This window comes from Sapajus apella, unplaced genomic scaffold (genome assembly GCF_009761245.1).
Source record: "Sapajus apella isolate SASKATOON/1434 unplaced genomic scaffold, GSC_monkey_1.0 scaffold17, whole genome shotgun sequence".
NCBI classification, from domain to species: Eukaryota; Metazoa; Chordata; class Mammalia; order Primates; family Cebidae; genus Sapajus; species Sapajus apella.
In genome coordinates, this window is record NW_022436957.1 from 12,462,735 (window position 1) to 12,484,586 (window position 21,852).

Genomic DNA, 21,852 nt, shown 5'->3' on the forward strand with positions numbered 1-21,852 from the left:
CAGAGCAAGACTCTGTCTCAAAAAAAGAAAAAAAAAATTACAGAAGTGGCCAGGCAAATGGCTTATGCTTGTAATCCCAACACTTTGAGAGGCCGAGGCAGGAAGATCACTTCAGCAACATGGCAAAACCCCATCTCTACAAAAAATACAAAAATCAGTTGGGCGTGGTAGAGCACGCCTGTGTTCCCAGCTACTGAGGATCACTTGAGCCCAGGAGGTCGAGGCTGCAGTGAGCTGAGACTGTACCACTGCACTCCAGCCTGGGCAACAAGCAAGACCCCACGCCAAAAAAAAAGAGAAAGAAAGAAAAAGAAAAAAAGCATAGCTGCATAGAGTATAACTTAGAGCTATTTCCAATAAAATAGTCAAAATATTAAAACTTCTAGTGCTTAAAGTGTATCAGCCCCAACTACTTAGGAAATTTTTGTGAAATGACTGGCACTTTAAGGACTCTAGAGAGCAGGGGTTTTAGAGAATCTAAGCTCAGAAACTGCTCTTTTTTCCTGATTCCAATTGCCCCAGAAAGTCTAAAGCATTTTTTTTCATTGTAAATGAAAGGGCAAGAAAACCTCAATCTGACTAGTCATCTACCAGGGTCAGTGATTTTGTCACCATCAAATCATTTTAATTATGGTTACCAACAACAGCAACCAATATCTATTATAGCACCTGACTCGATGGTAAGTCCTTACAGGGTTTTCTCATAATTGCCACTAGGTAAGCACTGGTATCCCCTTGTTATATATAGATGGGAGAACAAGCAAGAGAAGTTAAGTAATTACCCAAACTCACACAGCTGGTAGGAGGAACCAGGCTCTCAATCTGGAACCTACATATGTAACAGCTGTACCTACTGGCTCTGACCTAAGCTGCCCAAATAGTCCCATCTCAACTACATTTAGTAAAAGGAAACAAGACTGGGCACGGTGGCTCACACCTATAATCCCAGCACTTTGGGAAGCTTAGGCAGGCAGATCACCTGAGGTCAGAAGTTCGAGACCAGCCTGGCCAACATGTTAAAACCCCATGTCTACTAAAAATACAAAAAAAATTAGCTGGACGTGGTGGGATGGCGGGGGGAGGCGCTTGTAATCCTAGCTACTCAGGAGGCTGAAGCAGGAGAATCACTTGAACCCAGGAAGCAGAGGTTGTAGTGAGCCGAGATCATGCCACTGCACTCCAGCCTGGGCAACAGAGCATCACTCCGTCTCAAAAAACAAGAGAAAGAAAGAAAACAAGTGACAGGGACTTAATTTCCCTTTTTTTTGAGACAGTGTTTCGCTATGTTGCTTGGGCTGGTCTCTAACTCCTGGGATCAAGTGATCCTCTCACCTCAGCCTCCCAAATAGCTGAGACTACAGGTACGTGCCACAGCACCCAGCTTAATTTTCATATACCTTCAAATTAGAGAAACTTTGCTCAAATTAATATGGTTGTCTGAAAGTTAGAATCTATCAAGAGTTTTAATAATGATGCTGAATAGTTAATGACTGCAAGATGAAACAAACATAGCACAGCCACAACTTCCCATTCAAAAGGATTTTCTTCAGGAAAAGTTAGCCAAATCTTAAAAACAAGCAAAACAAAAAAGCAGAACAAAAAACCTGCAACATTTAAAACTAAACAGTTTTAAGGCCGGGCACGGTGGCTCACACCTGTAATCCCAGCACTTTGGGAGACCAAGGTGGACAGATCACTTGAGCCCAGGAGCTCAAGATCAGCCTGGGTAACATGGAAAAATCCCGTCTCTACAAAAAAAATACAAGACTTAGCCGGGTGTGGTGGTGCGTGCTTCTAATCTCAGCTACTCGGGAGGATGACTCGAGCCCAGGAGTCTGTGGAGATGGCACCACTGCACTCCAGCCTGGGCAACAGAGCGAGACTCTCGAAATAGAAAAACAAAGAAAAAATTTAAAATACTCAGAAACTAAAAAATGAACTAGTAAATAAATAGAAATCCTTCCAGAATTTAAAAGAAAAAAAAAATCCTTCCAGAAATCAAATTCCTTTAATTCACTTTGGTTTATGTATAACAACAAAATTGAAGGCTTCAGAAATCTTCAACTAATACAGCAAAGCACCATAACAGTGAACTCCATCTTCAGGCATATCCAGACCAAAATGTGCACACATGCAGAATGCCAAATATGACATACCCTTTCAAGTAGGTCTTAGTTCTACTCCCACACTCAAGAATTATTAAAGATTATACAAGTAATTCCTTTCACTTACCTCTCAGCCATATTTCTCCACTTGAAAAGCAAATTACTTGAAGAATCACGAATGGGCAGGTGCAATCTCTCCTTAAAATGTTTCACAATGCCTTGTTCCTCCAAAAGCACAGGAACTCGGTATGTAGAAGAAACATCATGGATACATATGACCTAAGTGATGATGAGAAATCACCATACTTATTCATATCGACTCAAATATGCCACAAGAATGAGACAAAATTCAGGATATACTGATATCACACACTCACACACACACATACACACACACACACACACACACACACACACACACACACGAAACCAGCAACCAAAGCTAGCATCAGAATTTGCACAAGGTTAGTTTTATTTAGTTAGAAAACTCTAATCCCAGAACTTTGGGAGGCCGAGTTGGGCAGATCACCCGAAGTCAGAAGTTCGAGAACAACCTGACCAGCATGGCGAAACCCCATGTCTACTAAAATTACAAAAATTAGCCGGGCCTGGTGACATGCACCTATAATCCCAGCAACTCAGGAGGCTGAGGCAGGAGGATCGCTTGAATTTGGGAGGCAGAGGTTGCAGTGAGCCAACATCGCACCATTGTACTCCAGCCCCGGCAACAAGAGCGAAACTCCATCTCAAAAAAAAAAGAAGTGTACACAAAACAATTGGACAGATCAGGTGTGGTGGCTCACGCCTGTAATCCCAACACTTTGGGAAGCCAAGGCAGGTGGATCACCTGAGTTCAGGAGTTCGAGACCAGCCTGGTCAACAAGGTGAAACCCCATCTCTACTAAAAATACATAAAGTAACCGGGTGTGGTGGCACACATCTGTAATCCCAGCTACTCAGGAAGCTGAGGCAGTAGAATTGCTTGAACCCGGGAGGAAGAGGTTGCACTGAGCCAAGAGTGTGCCACTGCACTCCAGCCTGGGTGACATTAACGACACCCTGTCTCACAAAAGAAAAAAAAGGATTGGATGCAAACAAAATGGCACGACAACATACAAACGCAGAAGCGTCCATTCAATCTGCCATCACATTTTTCAAAGTAGTTCAGACTTCTGCGGTGACTCTGAGGCATCAGGCAGGGGACTCTTCATCAGACGGCTTTCCAAGATGCCAAAATTCAATTTGATCGTTTTTAGAGTTCAGAGAACCCAGAGTTATAATCTGAAGAAAAGCTTTCTGCCAAACCTCACCCTTTTCCTGAGCGCCATTTATATCACTCGCTAAACTACAGGCAACTCCAATCCCTTATACCCAAGCCTTATTGGAATAAGAGAAAGAAAGAAAAAAGAAAAGCAAATTATCTGAATACCGAGGTGGAAAGTCCTGCAGAGCAGAGGACCTAAGCCCAAATCACAGGATGATTTCTGTACCAACGAAGTGAACTGAGTCCACTGATGCAGTCACAAGCGCTAGTGCGAATGGTCCACGTGCTCGTGTGTTTGGGGTGACTTAAGTAGAAAGGAGAAGTGAGTGAAAGCAGTAAGTGTCCCGGAAGGAAAGACAAGATAAAGAGATGACAAGGAGACTTCATGTGGTTCTCTCTCTAGAGGTTTGACTGTGAGTTAAAAGCCCACCCTGGTAGGCCAGGCACAATGGCTCATGCCTGTAATCCTAGCACTTTGGGAGGCTGAGGGGGGTGGATCACTTGAGCCCAGGAGTTTGAGACCATCCTGGCCAATATGGCGAAACCCCGTCTCTACTAAAAATACAAAAAAATTAGCCAGGCGTGGTGGTGGGCACCTGTAATCTCAGCTGCTCAGGAGGCTGACATAAGAGAATTGCTTGAACCCAGGAGGTGGAGGTTGTACTGAGCTGAGATCGTGCCACTGCACTCCAGCGTGGGTGACAGAGTGAGACTCTGTCTCAAGAAAAAAAAATAAAGCCCATCCTGCTTTTGTGCCATAAGTTGAGTGATCACGCAAAGAAACATGCATCCTATCTCACTTAAAGGCTAGGGGATCATGGTTGGATCAGAGTCCCCCACCGCTTGCATACATGCCGTGAAAAGTAATATGATCATTGAAAAGGGGCAAAACACTGGCATCAGCAGAAGTGCTGCCAGACAATAAAACCTAAAGAGCAGCACAAACCTGTTCAGGGTTCACGTGACAAAACATAGAAATCTTCTCCTTCACGGCCATCTCGATGGGTGTTGAACTTCGGCAGACAATCTGTCAAAGCCAGTTATGCATGCATCAGCAAACAAGATTCATTTTCAGCACATTCATTTCTTTTTACTACAAGAGACTTGACCAAGTATGTACTTGTTCACTTTGGGAATTCCACTGCACTATTCGCAATTGGTCTGAGCACTAATATAAGTATAGTCAAATTCAGCACAAAGTTATCAGTAAGAACTCGAAACACAAATTTATCAGTTAAGAACTGGAAACATCGAGACGTCTCTGGTGAAGAGTCCAGGCTCACAAGTGTTGCTTCATTAACTACGAGAAAAGAGCTACACTGAGGTTGCAAACTTTTTATCAAAGGGGCCAGATGGGAAATATTTCAGCTTTGCAGGTCACACAGTCACTGTCCTGATCCTCAATCCTGGTGCAGTGTGAAAGCAGCTACAGATAATATGTAAATGAATGGGCGTGACTGCGAGCCAATGAAACTTCATTTACAAAACCAGGCACCCAAGCTGTGGGCCGTTATCTGCCAACCTCTGACTGAGATTATTGGTGATGACTGGATCACCTGCTATAAGGCCACATCACTGTTTAGACTAAAAATAAGAGCAGTGGGCTGGGCATGCTGTAATTACAGCATTTTAGGAAGCCAAGGCAGGAGGATTGGTAGAGCCCAGGAATTTGAGACCAGCCTGAGTAACATAGCGAAATCCTGTCTCTAAAAAAAACACATCGGGCCGGGCGCGGTGGCTCACGCCTGTAGTCCCAGCACTTCGGGAGGCCAAGGCGGGTGGATCATGAGGTCAAGAGATCAAGACCATCCTGGTCAACATGGTGAAACCCCATCTCTACTAAAAATACAAAAATTAGCTGGGCATCGTGGCACGCGCCTGTAGTCTCAGCTACTCGGGAGGCTGAGGCAGGAGAATTGCTTGAACCCAGGAGGCGGAGGTTGCAGTGAGCTGAGATCAAGCCACTGCACTCCATCATGCATAACAAGAGCGAAACTCCGTCTCAAAAAAAAACAAAAAAAAAACACATCGGCTGGTCCGAAGGTAGTGAGTTATCTCAATTGATTGTTCAGTCAGTCATAGATCGAACTCCTTGTTCTACTCATTCCCCCCTTCTCACTACTGCACTTGACCAGTCTTTTAAAAAAAACAAAAACAAAAAGAAACACCAAAATTAGCCAAGAGTGGTGGTGTGCACCTCTAGTATCTACTACTCAAAAGGCTGAGGTGGGAGAATCACTTGAGCCCAGGAGGCAGAAGTTGCAGTGAGCTGAGATCACGCCACTGCACCCCAGCCTGGGTGACAGAGCCAGACCCCGTCTCAAAAAAAAAAGAACAGTGATAACCCATCCTAGCAGAGTCACAGGAAAATCCTCAAGATCCCAGCTTCATTCTAAAGAATCCAGGAATCGTATAAATGACAGGACATCACACTTGCCAACTATCAGTGTGGCCCATCAAATGAGGGCCTAGGGAAGAACAGATTGAAGCAACATTTGAAGCTAAGGGAATAAGGCTTTCTCGGCTCCCAGATAGAAAAGCTCATTGTCATAGGAGCCATTTAAGAAGAACAAAGGACTTAGATGATGATAAAGATAAAGTGAAGGGCAGCCAGGAGTGGTGGCTCTCACCTGTGATCCCAAGCACTTTGGAGGCCAAGGCAGGCGGATCACTTGAGGCCAGGAGTTCAAGACCAGCCTGGCCAACATGGCAAAACTCCACTTCTACTAAAAATACCAAAATTAGCCAGGCATGGTGGCATGCGCCTGTAATCCCAGATACTCTGGAGGCTGAGGCAGGAGAATCGCTTGAACCTGGGAGGCGGAGGTTGCAGTGAGCCAAGACTTAACCACTGCACTCCAGGCTGGGTGACAGAGCAAGACTCCACCTCAAAAAAAAAAAAAAAAAAAATGAAGGGCCTCCTCCCAGAGACCTTTGGGATAGACTTACCCACTGTCCTCAACTCACCAGATCTGGAGACAGGCCTAACCCCCTCAGTGCACGAACACTGTTTTGGGTGGGTTTGGTTTTTTGTTCTCCGGTAGCTTCGAGCTGAAAAGAAATGGGGTCCCGTCAGCACACTGGACACCAGTTCCTATGAATGATTAATGGTGCCCCACTTTCACATGTGGGACACATAGAATATCATAGGAAAACTTATCAAAGTTGCTGTCCACATACTTATCTGGAAAGCTCACCTGTGGGACAAGGCTAACGTGGATATTACAGAAATTCTCTCTTCTCGCCTTAAACTGGAATTGTCTAAACGCTTCCACAAATGGCATTCCTTCGATGTCTCCAATGGTGCCTCCCAGCTGGGAATGGAAAACAAACAAAAAAAGACACAAATGACAACACATCTTCCACGATACACAAGCTAATAAAAAGAGTTCTTAATAAACCGAGCATAAGAACTAAAGTTAGATGGTTACACAGACGTTTGTAAATATGTTCAAAACCACTAAATTGTGGCTGGGCGTGGCAGCTCATGCCTGTGATCCCAGTGCTTTAGTAGGCCAGGGCAGGAGGATCACTTGAGCCCAGGAGGTCCAGGCTGCAGCGAGTCATGCTCGTGCCACTGCACTCCAGCCTATGTGACAGAGGGAGATCCTGTCTCTGAAAAAATATTAAAATAAAAAATGAAACTTTATTAAAGATTTCTCCACGTGTATACTCTTCAGTAGCCCTCTGCTTCATTGAAACTAGCATTGAGGCCAGACACAGCGGCTCACGCCTGTAATCCTAGCACCTTGGGAGGCTGAGGCTGGCAGATCACAAGGTCAGGAGATCAAGACTATCCTGGCTAACGTGGTGAAACCCCGTCTCTACTAAAAATACAAAAATTAGCTGGGCGTGGTGGCATGCACCTGTACTCCCAGCTCATCGGGAGGCTGAGGCAGGAGAATTGCTTGAACCCAGGAGGCGGAGGCTGCAGTGAGCTGAGATCGCACCACTGCACTCCAGCCTGGGTGACAGAGCAAGACTCTGTCTCAAAAAAAAAAAAAAAAGGCTCTCAGGACCTGGCCCTTACACTACTGAGTCTACAAGTGCCATCTGGTCCCCTCCCCACTGGCCTCTTGAATACTCCATGCTCTTCCTTCCTGCCCCTCAAGCCCTCCTACCCTCCTTCTTTATCTACAGCAACCTCTCTTTATCCTCTCTTTATCCTCCAGTCCAGGAGAAATGCATCCTCCTCAGAGGGCAGACTCTGACGCCCCACCTAAAGCAGCCTATATCCCACCAACCCTTGTTACAGCACTGTACCCATCCTAGAAACTCAGCATATGTTGCCTCTATTTCATTTCTGTCTTTGTTTCCTGCCTCACTACCCCACTAGACTGTAAGCCCCTTGAGGGCATGAATCCAGTACCCTGCATGCAGCACTGGGGGTTAGTTTAGTAGTTGGGACAAGACAGAAAAGTCCTGAAATTCAATATAAGCCCTAAGTAACAATGTTCTAATACCTGTTGCCAAAATTACAACAGAACCAAAGGCAGGGCTGGGGGCAGTGGCTCACGCCTGTAATCCCAACACTTTGGGAGACAGGAGTATCACTTGAGCCCAGGAGTTCGAGTCCTGCCTGGGCAACAAAGTGAGAACTTGCCTTCACAAAAGGATTTAAAAAATTGGCTGGGCATGGTGGCACGGTGCCTATGGTCCCAGCCACTCAGGAGGCTGAGGTGGGAGGATTGCTCGAACCTGGAGAGGTCCAGGCTGCAGTGAGTCATGATCATGCTGCTGCACGCCAGCCTAGGGTACAGAGCAAGACACTGTCTCTTTAAAACAAACAAACAAACAAAAAAAAACCTCGAAGAAGCTAAAACATCACATGATATAATCAAGAACTTGGGGGAGAGGGTGGAGAAGTGAGTGTAAGTACCCACTAACTACAGGGCACCAAAATCTAATTTTTGAAAATTATTTATTTTCTCTAAGGAAAAAAAAAGAGGTCTGCACTTAAACTAAACTATATGCATATATCCTCTGTTTTGATGGAGGTCCTCTGGGAGTCAATAATACAGGTATTGATCAACTTACGACCTATGCAACTTACGACCATTCGACTTTACGACCACAATCGCTAGTCACGACTGCTTCGCTGTAGATTTTTGGAAACACTACAACATTTTGATGTGTATCAAGAATATCGCTACCACCTGGGAGGCTGTGATGACAAAGTGCATGAATGGCATCTGGAAAAATTGTGTTAAGCGCTATGTTAATGATTTTGACGGATTTGACAGTGAACATGAACTTGAAACGATTCGGGAAAAAATAGTGAAACTCGCTAAAGACCTTTCTTTGGAGTGTGAAATGGAAGATGTCGAAGAGTTGCTAGACAAAGAATCCGGAGAACTTACAAATGAAGAGCTAATCGAACTGGAAGAAGAAAGAGTGGCAGAAGAAGAAAGAAGAGGAGGAGCCAGAAAGAAAGTTCACCACTAGGGGATTATCAGACGGTTTATCTTTACTGAATAAACTTCTTATACATTTCGAAGCAATGGACCCAAACATTGAACGATTTGCAAGGATTGAACGGATGGCGCACGATGTGTTTCGTCCGTATCATGAAATTTATGAAGGAAAAAGGAACATACAATTCAGACAAAGCTCACCATGTTTATGAAAAAACCAACTCTGGTAACCCCAACTGCTGCCTCAGATGACGACATCAACGATCCACAGCCAAGCACCAGCGGCCAATAAAATGTTTTGTACATGTTTATATATTTTGATATGTTTTGCAATTGGGAAAATGTTTCCTATGGTATTTTTTACACCTGTATTTTGTATTTTTGTATGCACCTGTATTTTGTAATTTTGTATGTTTTGCAAATATTAAACCAGTTGTACTGGTAACACACTGTTTTACTTAAACCTGACGAATGTAAAAATAAGAAACAAAATGGTGTAGAGATGATACAAATGGCATAAAATGAACAAAGGAAATTACGATATATAACAATAATGAAAGAAAATTATGATAAAATATGACTTAAAGATTTTTATAACATCATTTCACAGTACTGTACATATAGCCTACTCAACTTACGACCAAATCGTGTTACGACCGGTCGGTCGGCACCAATCGTGGTCGTAAGTCGAGCACAGGCTGTAGTGAACTCGAAAAGGAGGCCAACTTTAAACATTATCCGCTTCTGCCCTCTTGTGGTCAATCGTGGTACTACATTCTCCCCGCTAATTCAGAAATTCCCGTTACCATACCTCTAGGTCACCATCATCATGGTGTTCAGAAACCTTCAAAATTACTACTGGAATAGTTTGAAATTAACTGTTGCCCCAAATAAAAGGGAAAATATCACCCATAACAATACTTTATGCTGAAATGGAAGCAGCAGCAAATTTATGAGATGTGCAAAGTTGTTTTTGCCTTTGTCTTTAACGAAAGGAGTCTTTTTTTCTTCTCCTTTTTTATTTTTTTTAGAGACAGGGTCTCACTCTGCCAGCCAGGCTGGAGTGCAGTAGTGAGATCATGGCTGACTGTAGCCTCAAACTCCTGTAAGTGATCCTCCCGCCTCAACCTCCCAAGTAAGTGGGACTACAAACCATCACACCTGGCTGCGTCTTCTTTTTTGGAAAATAAACAAGAAGAAAGAAAGAAACCTGTTATTCCTTTAAGACAAGCATAAATTATTTCAGATTCATGCCAAGATAACCCACACTATTATAAATAAAAACTGTCAGCTCCACTGATCTGAAGACATTTCAACAGCTCCTCTATGCTTAAAACTAAAAATCAGGCCGGGCGCGGTGGCTCAAGCCTGTAATCCCAGCACTTTGGGAGGCCGAGGCGGGTGGAACACGAGGTCAAGAGATCGAGACCATCCTGGTCAACATGGTGAAACCCCGTCTCTACTAAAAATACAAAAAACATTAGATGGGCATGGTGGCGCGTGCCTGTAATCCCAGCTACTCAGGAGGCTGAGGCAGGAGAATTGCCTGAACCCAGGAGGCGGAGGTTGCAGTGAGCCGAGATCGCGCCATTGCACTCCAGCCTGGGTAGCAAGAGTGAAACTCCGTCTCAAAAAAAAAAAAAAAAAAAACTAAAAATCTGGTTTGGCAGTCCTTCAAAAGCTTAAATGGTGCACAAACACAACTGTTGAACACAACTTACAATGAACCAAAGAAGATGGTTGACCACTAGCATCCAAAAAGCAAATATAAACATCAGGGTTATAATGGAGAAGGGGTTCTGTTTGTCAGTTTCTCTGTTTTCATGAAATTTAAAATCCATCCAATGAGCTCCTGAAGAGCAGAAGCCAGATCACACTCAATCTCACATCCCCAGCAGCTGTCATCAGGGCTAGTACATATTAAGTGCTAAATTAATCATTGTGAAGGTAAATAAGTCAATTCAAGGGTAGAATAAGGAATAAAATTAATAATTTGACAGGCATGGTGGTGGTACACCTGTAGTCCCAGCTACTTGGGAGGCTGAGGCAAGAAGATTGGTTGAGCCCAGAAATTCGAGGCTACAGTGAGCTTTGATCACACCCATGAATAGCCACTGCACTCCAGCCCGAGGCAACAGCGAGATCTTATCTCTAAAAAATAAATAACCAGTAACTTTATCAGCTCTACTGTTAACAAAATGGATCTTCTACATCGTATGATATCTGCTAACACAATGACAATAATAATAGCTAATTTACATTTATTGAGCCAGACATTGCAAAGTGCTCCATATGATTGCATTTAATCCCTGAACAATCCTGTTATTATCTTATTATTACAATATTATATTATTACCACATTATTACAAATGAGGACGTTGAAATTGTGAGAATTTTCTAAAAGTCATACAGGCATCTTAATACTAGCTAATAATTTTTAAGCACTTACTAGATCTGTGACACCATTCTAAGCAATAAGTGTAGAGACTTATTTAATCCTCAAAACAATGAGTTAAACAGGCACAGAGAAGTTAGTAAACTGGCCCAAGGTCACTCCTGCTACCACCACCCTCCTCCTGCCCCCTGTAAGTGACCTTGCTAGGCTACAAACCCAGACAGTTTGCCTTCAGACTCTTAATTACTGAGGTATACACGGTTCAGGAATATACCTGCAGAAATACAAACCGAGGCAGACTGACTCCAAGAACCAAACTTCGTTATTCTGCTCTTTTGTGGAGCAATTAAGCCAACTGACATTTAGAGGAGGATGATATGGATTAACATTCTCATTCTGCACATGGAGAGGAAGGGAACAAGTGGCAAGTTCAAATATTACCTTTTTTTTTTTTTTAATTCAGACAGGGTCTGGCTCCATCGCCCAGGCCGGAGGGCTGGTGCGATCATGGCTCTCTGCAGACTCAACCATCCGAACTCAAAAGATCCTCCCGCCTCAGCTTCTCAAGTAGCTGGGACTACTGGTGCATACCACCATGCCTAGCTAATTTTTGTAGTTTTTGTAGAGACTGGGTTTTACCATGTTGCCCAGGCTGTCTCAAACTCCTGGGCTCAAGCAATCCTCCCACCAAAGCATCCAAAAATGCTGAGATTACAGTCATGAGCCACCTTGCCCAGCCACTAGTTTCTTTGTTTAAACAGCTGATACTAATCATTTATCACCTCTACCATCTGACTTCGCTAACCCAGTGTCTCTTTACTTCCAAAGCACTTCGGAAATACTTTTCAAATAGCATGCACTAGAGTGTGGTTTGTTGTGTGTGGACAGGATTGTGAGCAAGCTCCCCCAGGGCAGAGACTGTGCCCATCCCAGGCCCCGGCACAGAGGACGCCCTCACACTGGCTTTATCAGCAGCTGATCAGTCTCCACCAGCAGTTCACTGCACGTCCACCCAGGAGTATGAATGATTATCTGTTTAATGCCAATCTTGCTCACTGACTTGTGACCACAAAGACAGAAGCCATCTATGTTATTCCTTGCTGTGACCCCACCTCCTGGCCCAGTGTCCGGCACTCAGGAGGGCATGTGTATTTGTCAAATGAATGAAGATCAGATGCTCAAAGACCCAGCAGGATATAATTTTATAAAGAAAGTTATATGCTTGCCTCAATAACGCATATTTGGGGCTCCTTATTACCATCCACTGGCACCTTGGCTTGATTCATAACCCACTCCTGGACAGCATCAGTAATGTGAGGGACAACTGTAGAAAGAAGAAAGAACATGCTCATGAGAAAATAATGTGCTTTAGACCTCCCCAATCACCTAAAAGTCACCTGGCAAGTTACCCAAGCCACATTCCTAGTTTTTTTAATTCCCACACTGCAATGCACATGTGGTGATGCGATTTTGGCTTAGTCATTTACACGTTAGGCCATTTGTCTTGAAATCAACCAATTACAGAGAACAAGAAATAGCCAGCATGGTGGCTCACGCATGTAATCCCAGCACTTTGGGAGGCCGAGGCGGGTAGATCCCAAGGTCAGGAGACAGAGACCATCCTGGCCAACATGGTGAAACCCCGTCTCTACTAAAAACACAAAAATTAGCCAGGCATGGTGGCAGATGCCTGTAGTCCCAGCTACTTGGGAGGCTGAGGTAGGAGAATCGCTTGAACCCAGGAGGCAGAAGTTGCAGTGAACGGAGATCGCACCACTGCACTCCAGCCTGGGTGACAGAGCGAGACCCTGTCTCAAAAAAAAAAAAACGACAAAACAAAAGGCTGCACTCCAATTAGGTAAAGATAATACATGTTTCTCCATGGCTTTTCTAAACAAAAGCTGAGAGAGGAACAGAGAGAGAGAGAGAAAAAAAAGAGATACATAGACGAAGGAGAACAATTAATGACAATACATAAAAAAGAGGCTGATCTGATGGCAGTGGGTTATCAGAACTTTTTAACATTAGTGCCACTAATGGAGGGTTGGTCTACAACCCTCCACTGCTAAATTTGACTACCTTTAAAAATAAATTTAAAAAAGAAAAAGAGTGATGAAAATATAATCAGGAACATGGAGGGTGAAGGACACTTTTTTGGAAAACGAAAACACAACAATTTTAAAAGGATTAGAACTTGTAGAGCACAGGGACTGTGACATTTTCAGTTCTACTTTTTTTTTTTTTTTTTTTTTTTTGAGACGGAGTCTCGCTCTGTCGCCCAGGCTGGAGTGCAGTGGTGCTATCTCGGCTCACTGCAACCTCTGCCTCCTGGGTTCAAGCAATTCTCCTGCCTCAGCCTCCTGAGTAGCTGAGATTACAGGCACGAGCCAACACGCCCAGCTAATTTTTGCATTTTTAGTAGACACAGGGTTTCACCATGTTGGCCAGGCTGGTCTTAAACTCCTGACCTTAGGCAATCCACCGGCCTCGGCCTCCTAAAGTGTTGGTATTACAGGTATGAGCCACCACACCAGCCTTCAGTTCTACTTTTGAGAAGCACAAGGATGTTCAGCACACAGGGCTCCGACACATCTATGGAATATAATACCTTGCACTGTTTTCCCCAGGTAATCGCCATGCCTCTCTTTATTGATCACATGCTGATATATCTTCCCGGTGGTGATGTTGTTGTCTTTATAAAGACTAATATCCAAAAATCTTTCATAATTTCCAAGGTCCAAATCAACTTCTCCACCATCATTTAAGACGAAGACTTCACCTAGGATTAAAAAGGCAATGGAAAAATCAAATCTTTGCTTCCAGTAGATTTTTCAAAGATGAACATATTTTTATCAAAGAGCTGGTAAAAGATGTATTTCTAAGCCATATTCTATCACCATCTCATTGTTGGTGGAGAAATTAACAATTCAATTCTATCCCAGAAAATGCATCAGAAAATTCTATTCATAGTATTCTATTGTGTTTTTTTAAATCTACTGAAACTCTGTCTTCAAAATTTAGCTTTTCCAAACTCAACATACACCGCATGAAAAAAAGACTTGAAAACAGCAATTTTAAAAACAAACAGCATTTTACTTCAAGGCATCAGTATCCTTGGCTCTGGAGTTGCAATAAGAAACTTTTACCTTGATTCTCTTCTTGGTTAAAGCCACAATTAGACAGTAAATGACAAAGCAAGGCCACAGCTAACCCACAAGGCAGCTTGGTGAAACTGAGAAAAAAGGCCTGGGTGTGCCATATGCTACCTGCACAATGCACTGTCAGAAAAGACAGGTGCAGACCTCATCATACGAGGACCACCCACTTTAACAAGACCCGTCTGTAGATCTCTATTGTCACTTCCGGGTGTTGACTGGGAGTCATATGTTTCTAAAGCCACCTTGTAAACATTGAACCTCTCCCCCATTAACGAAACTATCATTTATTCCTACTGTTAGATGTACATAGGAAAAGGACACTTGACTAACTTACAAACTTAATCAGAAACCTTTTATATCCTCATTTACTTATTCATTCTAAGGTACATGACTGTGCTCTAGAAGATTAATTTTAAGGAAAAAAGTAAATTGATATCACAATACTTTTTTTTATTTTTTTCAATTTTTGTTTTCAATTTTTTTAGACAGAGTCTCGCTATCACCCAGGCTGGAGTGCAGCAGCACAATCTCAGCTTACTGCAACCTCCAACTCCTGGATCCAAGCAATTCTCATCACTTCCCAAGTAGCTGGGATTACAGACATGTGCCACCACGCCCAGCTAATCTTTGTATTTTTTTTTTTTTAATAGAGACAGGGTTTCACCATGTTTGCCAGGCTGCTCTCGAACTCCTGACCTCAAGTAATTCACCCCCCCCACCCTCAACCTCCAACCTCCCAAAGTGCCTGGATTACAGGCATGAGCCACTACACCTGGTCACAGTACTTTTTTATTTCCCAAATTCCATTTACAGTTAAAATTCCGCTTTTTCATGTAATCAAGAATCACCAATCTATGGAAAAGTTTTCCTTTGATCATCTTAACTTCTTACACACTTTTCTTGGATGAGATTGGGGAAAATCTCTGAAATTTCTTCAGTTAATTCAGGCCAAATCCAGCATGGCAATACTCAGTGTATAGGGCAAAGATCTCAAAGTTTTAATTACCAAATTTTAAAAGTATGCACACATGAGGCCAAGCACAATGGCTCACACCTGTAATCCCAGCACTTTGGGAGGCCAAGGCAGGCAGATCATTTGAACTCACAAGTTTGAGACCAACCTGGGCAACATGACAAAACCCTATCTCTACAAAAAATACAAAAATCAGCCAGGTGTGGTGGTGCACACCTGTAGTCCCAGCGACTCCAGAGACAGGTTGGAGGATTGCTGGAGCCTGGGAGATTGCAATGAGCCAAGATTTAACCACCGCACTCCAGGCTGGGGAACAGAGCGAGACCGTGTCTCAAAAAAGAAAGAAAAAGAAAAGTATGCATACATTATGTTCCTAGAAGAGAAAGATAAATTATTGATAAGACTTCGAAAACAGTTGATTAGATATAACGTCATTGTAATAAAAATCCCAACAGATTTTTTTTAACTTGACAGTTAACATTAAAGTTTAATTGGAAGAAAAACAGGTGAGATTGCCAAGACAATAAATAATCCCTATAAAAAATAATAGCGAGTAGAAGATTAAAATAGATATGCAAACACGTAATAACATAAACAAATGCACAAAACCGAAATACTCAAAAGTTTTCTATTACATAAAGGAATTTAGTATGACTTTATTAATATTAGTAAAAATAATATGGTTTTAAAATATTAATTAAAAAGACCATTAGCAAAGGAAATTAGATAAAATACTCAGAAATAAACCTCAAATAAATGTGAAGAACATATATGTTGTCTTTTTTTTTTTTTTTTTTTTTTTTTTTTGAGACAGGGTCCTACTCTGTCACCCAGGCTAGAGTGCAGTGGCGTGATCATAGCTCACTGCAGCCTCTATTTCCCAGACTCAAGCAATCTTCCCGCCTCAGCCTCTTGAGTAGCCGGGACTACAGGCATGCACCACTAGACCTGGCTAATTTTTTAAATTTTTTTGTAGAGACAATTTTTTATGTTGCCCAGGCTGGTCTCAAACTCCTGAGCTCAAGCCATCCTCCCACCTCGGCCTCCCAAAGTGCTAGGATTACATTCGTGAGCCACAGTGCCTGCCTTGGAGGACATATATGAAGAAAACCTAAAAATTTTAATTTAGAGACATAAAATAATGTATCAATAAAATGAGAGCCATTTATAAAGTTCTGAATGGGCCAGTCAATATTTTCTGAGTGTTTAATTTTTCCCCAACTTAATTTATAAATTTAAAGCAATATCTGTCAAAAATCCCAATGCAATTTCTTATAAAATTTGACAAAATAGGGCCAGATGCAGTGGCTCATGCCTGTAATCCCAGCACTTTGGGAGGCCAAGGCAGGCAGATCACCTGAGATCAGGAGTTCAAGACCAGCCTGACCAACATGGTGAAACCACATCTCTACTAAAAATACAAAAAAAAAAAAAAAAAAATTAGCTGGGCATGCTGGTGGGTGCCTGTAATCCCAGGTACTCAGGAGACTGAGGCAGGAAAATTGCTTGAACCCAGGAGGCAGAGGTTGCAGTGAGCCAAGATCGCGCCACTGCACTCCAGCCGGGGCACAACAGAGCGAGACTTCATCTCAAAAACGAAGTTTTGACAAAATGATTCCTAAATTAACCTTGAAGACAACAAACATTTTGAAGTTAAAAAAAGAAGGTCAGGCACGGTGATTCACATCTGTAATCGCAGCACTTTTTGGGAGGCCGAGGGAGGCCTATCACCTGAGGTCCGGAGTTCCAGACCAGCCTGTCCAATAGGGTGAAACCCCACCTCTACTAAAAATACAAAAGTTTTCTGGGCATGGTGGTGCACGCTTGCAAGCCCAGCTACTTGGGAGGCTGAGGCAGTAGAATCACTCGAAGCCAGGAGGTTGCAGTGAGCCAAGATTGTGCCATTGCACTCCAGACTGGGCAAAAAGAGCAAAATTCTATCTCAAAAAAAAAAAAAAAGAATTAATAATGAAGATAGTCCTGACCTACTTGATAATAAATAGCTGCAGCCATTAAAATGGTAGTCAGGAATAGGCAAAGAGATCAAAGGAACAGAACAGAGTACAAAAACAGGACTAAATATATACAAAAATCTAGTATATGATAAAAGGTAGTATTTCCTTATTTTATTTATTTATTTATTAGAGACAGGGTCTCACCGTGTTGCCCAGGCTGATCTCAAACTCCTGAGCTCAAGCGATCACCCCACCTTAGCCTCCCAAGTAACTGGGACTACAGGCACACACCACCATGCCTAGCTAAAAGGTGGTATTTCAAGTCAGTGGAGAAAGGATGAAATCTTCAACACATTAGGAATAGTCGGCTAATCAGAAAAAAATTATATTACATGCTTACCTCATACCAAATTAAATTCCAGATGTGTTAGCAAGTGCTAGAAGAAAATATATGTGAGTATTTAAATATTCCTGGGGTGGAGAAGCTTAAAGGTGACATCGAAGGCAGAAGCCATAAAAGAAACAGCTAATAACATTTAATCACATAAATGGTAAATTGAAACTTATCAGCAACTAACAGAGGTAAAATTAACACAAATTTTCAAGCAAGGTAAAAATATATAGGTGTGATAAATATTAATTAACATACTTTACATAAACTATTCTTAAAAATCATAGGCCAGATATGGTGGCTCACACCTGAAATACCAGCACTTTAGGAAGCCAACGCGGGTGGATCACCTGAGGTCAGGAGTTCGGGACCATTCTGGCCAACATGGTGAAACCCCATCTCTACTAAAAATACAAAAATTAGCTTGGCGTGGTGGCGGGCGCCTGTAATCCCAGCTACTCAGAAGGCTGAGGCAGGAGAATCACATGAACCTGGAGGTGGAGGTTGCCGTGAGCCGAGGTCGCCCCACTGCACTCCAGCCTGGGCAACAGAGTGAGACTCCATCTCAAAAAAATAATAACAATCATTAAAGAAATCCAAAGAAACTTTGGTGTAACATATGGCATTAGTTAATGAAGCCGCACGACAAACAACCTCAGAATCTCTGCAAATTGCAAAACATTTATTTCTTCCTGTTGGAGAGCTCCCATGGGGGCTGTGAGTCACTATGAGTCTATTCTTTGTGTCTTCTCATTCCAGGACCAAGACTGAATGAGAAATCTCTGAAAAACAGGCTGTTCTCACAGCAGAGGGCAGAAGCACAAGGCAGACTGAGCCAAACCACGTAAATGCATTTGACATTTCTGCTTCAACAAGCATATGTTATTATTCCCTTCCATCCCATAGGACAAAACAAATCACGTGGCCAAATAGCATGACCAACCTCCTCGGTTTGCCCAGGACTAAGAGGGGTCCCAGGACACAGGACTTTCTGTTTTAAAATCAGGAATGTTCCAAACAAACCAGGACAAGTTAACTATCCTACGTGGCCAAACTCCAAGGTCAAAGGGCAGGGAAATGTACTACACAGAGGGATGGTGGGTGACATTTTGAAGCAAAAATACAATCCACCACAGGCTTGAATAAGTCAATCACAAACAAAATCAAAATCAAAGAAATCTAAATTAAAACAATAAGATACCCTCTATTTAGTTTAAAACAAAATACTCAAGGCTGGGTACAGTGGCTCATGCCTGTAATCCCACCACTCTGGGAGGTAGGAGAATTGCTTGAGTCCAGGAGGTCGAGATCAGCCTGGGTAACATGGCAAATCCGAGCTCTATAAAAAATACAAAAATTAGCCAGGCATGGTGATGTGCCCCTGTAAATCCCAGCTACCCAGGGGGCGGAAACAGGAGGATCACTTGAGCCCAGGAGGTAGAGGTTGCATTGAGCCAAGATCTTGGCTACTGTACTCCAAACTGGGCAACAGAGTGAGACTCTGTCTCAAAAAACAAAAACAGGCCGGGAGCGGTGGCTCACGCCTATAATCCCAGCACTTTGGGAGACCGAGGCAGGTGGATAACGAGGTCAAGAGATCGAGACCATCCTGGTCAACATGGTGAAACCCCGTCTCTACTAAAAATTTTAAAAAATTAGCTGGGTATGGTGGCGCGCGCCTGTAGTCCCAGCTACTCGGGAGGCTGAGGTGGAAGAATTGCTTGAATCCAGGAGGTGGAGGTTGCAATGAGCTGAGGTCGCGCCATTGCACTCCAGCCTAGGTAACAAGAGTGAAACTCTGTCTCAAAAAAAAAAAAAAAAAAAAAAACAAGAGGACAGGATAGCAATAAGGGACACAAACATCTCTGTTTCTTGATCAGGGGCTGGTTACACAGTGTGTTCATTTAATGAAAATTCATCCAACTGCACACACATGATTTATGCACTTTTTGCTTGTATATAAAAAGCTTTTTTTAATACCATGTAAAGGCTAATGCCATTTAAAAAATAAATAGAATATACTCATACATCAAAATGTCACCATTAATAATAGTTACTCCAGGCAGTGGGAAATGTTAAGAGAAACATACTACTACCTTTATGATAAAATGAAACAGAATCCATATTGCAAAAGGTACAATGTTTCCAAAAGGGTTGATTAATTTGGAATGTCATCAGAGGTATGAACAATGTGTCAATTACCATGAGAAAATTCACATATTCATAGCATGCGATCTAGTCACTCTAAATCTGGAACTACATCCTAAAGGAAATCACCCAAAATGGAAGAAAGAATGCAGTTGAGCCTAGTGCTATAAGGGGAAAGTGGTTCTCTTTCATACCATGTTCATAAGGTGAAAAAGTGCCCGCATCGATGTTAATATAGGGGTCGATTTTGATGGCAGTAACTCGGAGTCCACATGATTTTAGAATCGTCCCAATGCTGCTGGCGATGATCCCTTTACCAATGCCTGAGATGACCCCACCGGTGACCAGGATGTACTTCATCGTCAGAGAAGTGGCTGGATGTCAGCACCCAGATAGAATCTGAAAGGCAACAAAATTATGGATAAGGAAAGAGAAATATTTTCTCAAACTAGTAAAGCAGACAGTACATTCAACCAGAATTTTTTTTTTTTTTTTTTTTTTTGAGACACAGTCTCACTCTGTCACCAAGGCTGAAGTGTAGTGGTACAATCAATCATGGCTCACTGTACCCTCTGCCCCCTGGGTTCAAGCAATCCTCCCACCTCAGCATCCTAGTAACCAGGACTATAGGTGAGCACCACTGTGACCTGTTAATTTTTGTATTTTTTTAATAGAGATGGAGTTTCACCATATTGCCCAAGCTGGTCTCAAATTCCAGAGTTCAAGTGATCTACCTGCCTCAGCCCCCTAAAGTGCTGGGATAACAGGCATGAGCCACCGCGGCCAGCACAGAATTTTTTTATTTAAGAGACAGTGTCTTGCTATATTACCCAGGCTGGAGTACAGTGACATGTTCATAGCTCCCTGCAACCTTGAACTTCTGGGCTCCAGCAATCCTCTTGCCTCAGGCTCCCAAGAGCTGGGACTACAGGCACGTGCCACCTCTCCCAGATAATTCTTAAATTTTTTTTGTAAACACTGGGTCTTACTATGGTGCCCTGGCTGGTCTCGAACTCCTGGGCTCAAGCAATCCCCTTGCCTTGGCCTCCTAAGATGCTGTGTTTACAGAAGTGAGCCACCATGCTTCGTCCCACCAAAATTTCAAAAGCACACAGCATTTTTCTCTCTAAACTAAATACTTGAACTTTTTGAAACAGTCTTATCTTCTAGGCTTTTTATTGTTGTCACTATACAGAAAGCTGTGGATACCTTCTGCAAGCAAAGTGCTTAGGTCTGTTGCCCTGGGTTTCCAAAGACCTCAATTCTGTCATGCAACAAACTTCATCATGAGAAGCCAAATTTCTCTAGGATTCACAGGCATGCTAAAATGGTTAAGAGCTCAGACTCTAAGTGCCGGGCGCGGTGGCTCAAGCCTGTAATCCCAGCACTTTGGGAGGCCGAGGCGGGTGGAACACGAGGTCAAGAGATCGAGACCATCCTGGTCAACATGGTGAAACCCCGTCTCTACTAAAAAAAAAAATACAAAAAATTAGCTGGGCATGGTGGTGCATGCCTGTAATCCCAGCTACTCAGGAGGCTGAGGCAGGAGAATTGCCTGAACCCAGGAGGCGGAGGTTGCAGTGAGCCGAGATCGCGCCATTGCACTCCAGCCTGGGTAACATGAGTGAAACTCCGTCTCAAAAAAAAAAAAAAAAAAAAAAAAAAGAGCTCAGACTCTGCTCTCAGACTGATCTGTACAAACTGCATCTGGGCAAGTTCTTTTTTTTTTAGACATGGTCTCACTCTGTTGCCCAGGCTGGAGTGCAGTGGCACAATCTTGGCTCACTGCAGCCTCCACATCCACGGTTCAAGGGATTCTCATGCCTCAGCCTCCCGAGTAGCTGGGATTACAGGCACACGCCACCACACCTGGCTGATTTTTGTATTTTTAGTAGAGACAGAGTTTCACCATGTTGGCCAGGCTGGTCTCGAACTCCTGGTCTCAAGTGACCACCCACCTCAGCCTCCCAAAGCGCTGGGATCACAGGCGTGAGCCACCACACCTGGCCCTGGGCAAGTTCTTTATCCTTTCTGTGCCTATTCCTTCAG

The 21,852-nt window shown here is 43.1% G+C and overlaps 1 protein-coding gene across 8 annotated transcripts in view; it reads right to left on the minus strand.

Annotated features, from left to right (window-relative positions):
* Positions 1–20,234, minus strand: part of CTPS2 (CTP synthase 2) — a 222,903-nt gene extending 202,669 nt beyond the window's left edge. For 5 of the 8 annotated variants that reach the window (XM_032285990.1, XM_032285988.1, XM_032285987.1 and 2 more), the window contains exons 1-7: positions 19,998–20,229; positions 13,787–13,957; positions 12,405–12,502; positions 6,567–6,683; positions 6,337–6,420; positions 4,316–4,396; positions 2,233–2,384 (exon numbers count right to left, since the gene is read on the minus strand). In XM_032285990.1, coding sequence (XP_032141881.1) covers positions 2,233–2,384; positions 4,316–4,396; positions 6,337–6,420; positions 6,567–6,683; positions 12,405–12,502; positions 13,787–13,957; positions 19,998–20,163 — 869 coding nt within the window. In that variant the 5' untranslated portion in view covers positions 20,164–20,229. Of the gene's footprint in view, positions 1–2,232; positions 2,385–4,315; positions 4,397–6,336; positions 6,421–6,566; positions 6,684–12,404; positions 12,503–13,786; positions 13,958–17,664; positions 17,702–19,997 lie in introns of all 8 variants that reach the window. The other 3 variants (XM_032285985.1, XM_032285983.1, XM_032285984.1) reach the window with 3 other exon arrangements.
* Between the last annotated feature and the right edge of the window lie 1,618 nt (positions 20,235–21,852).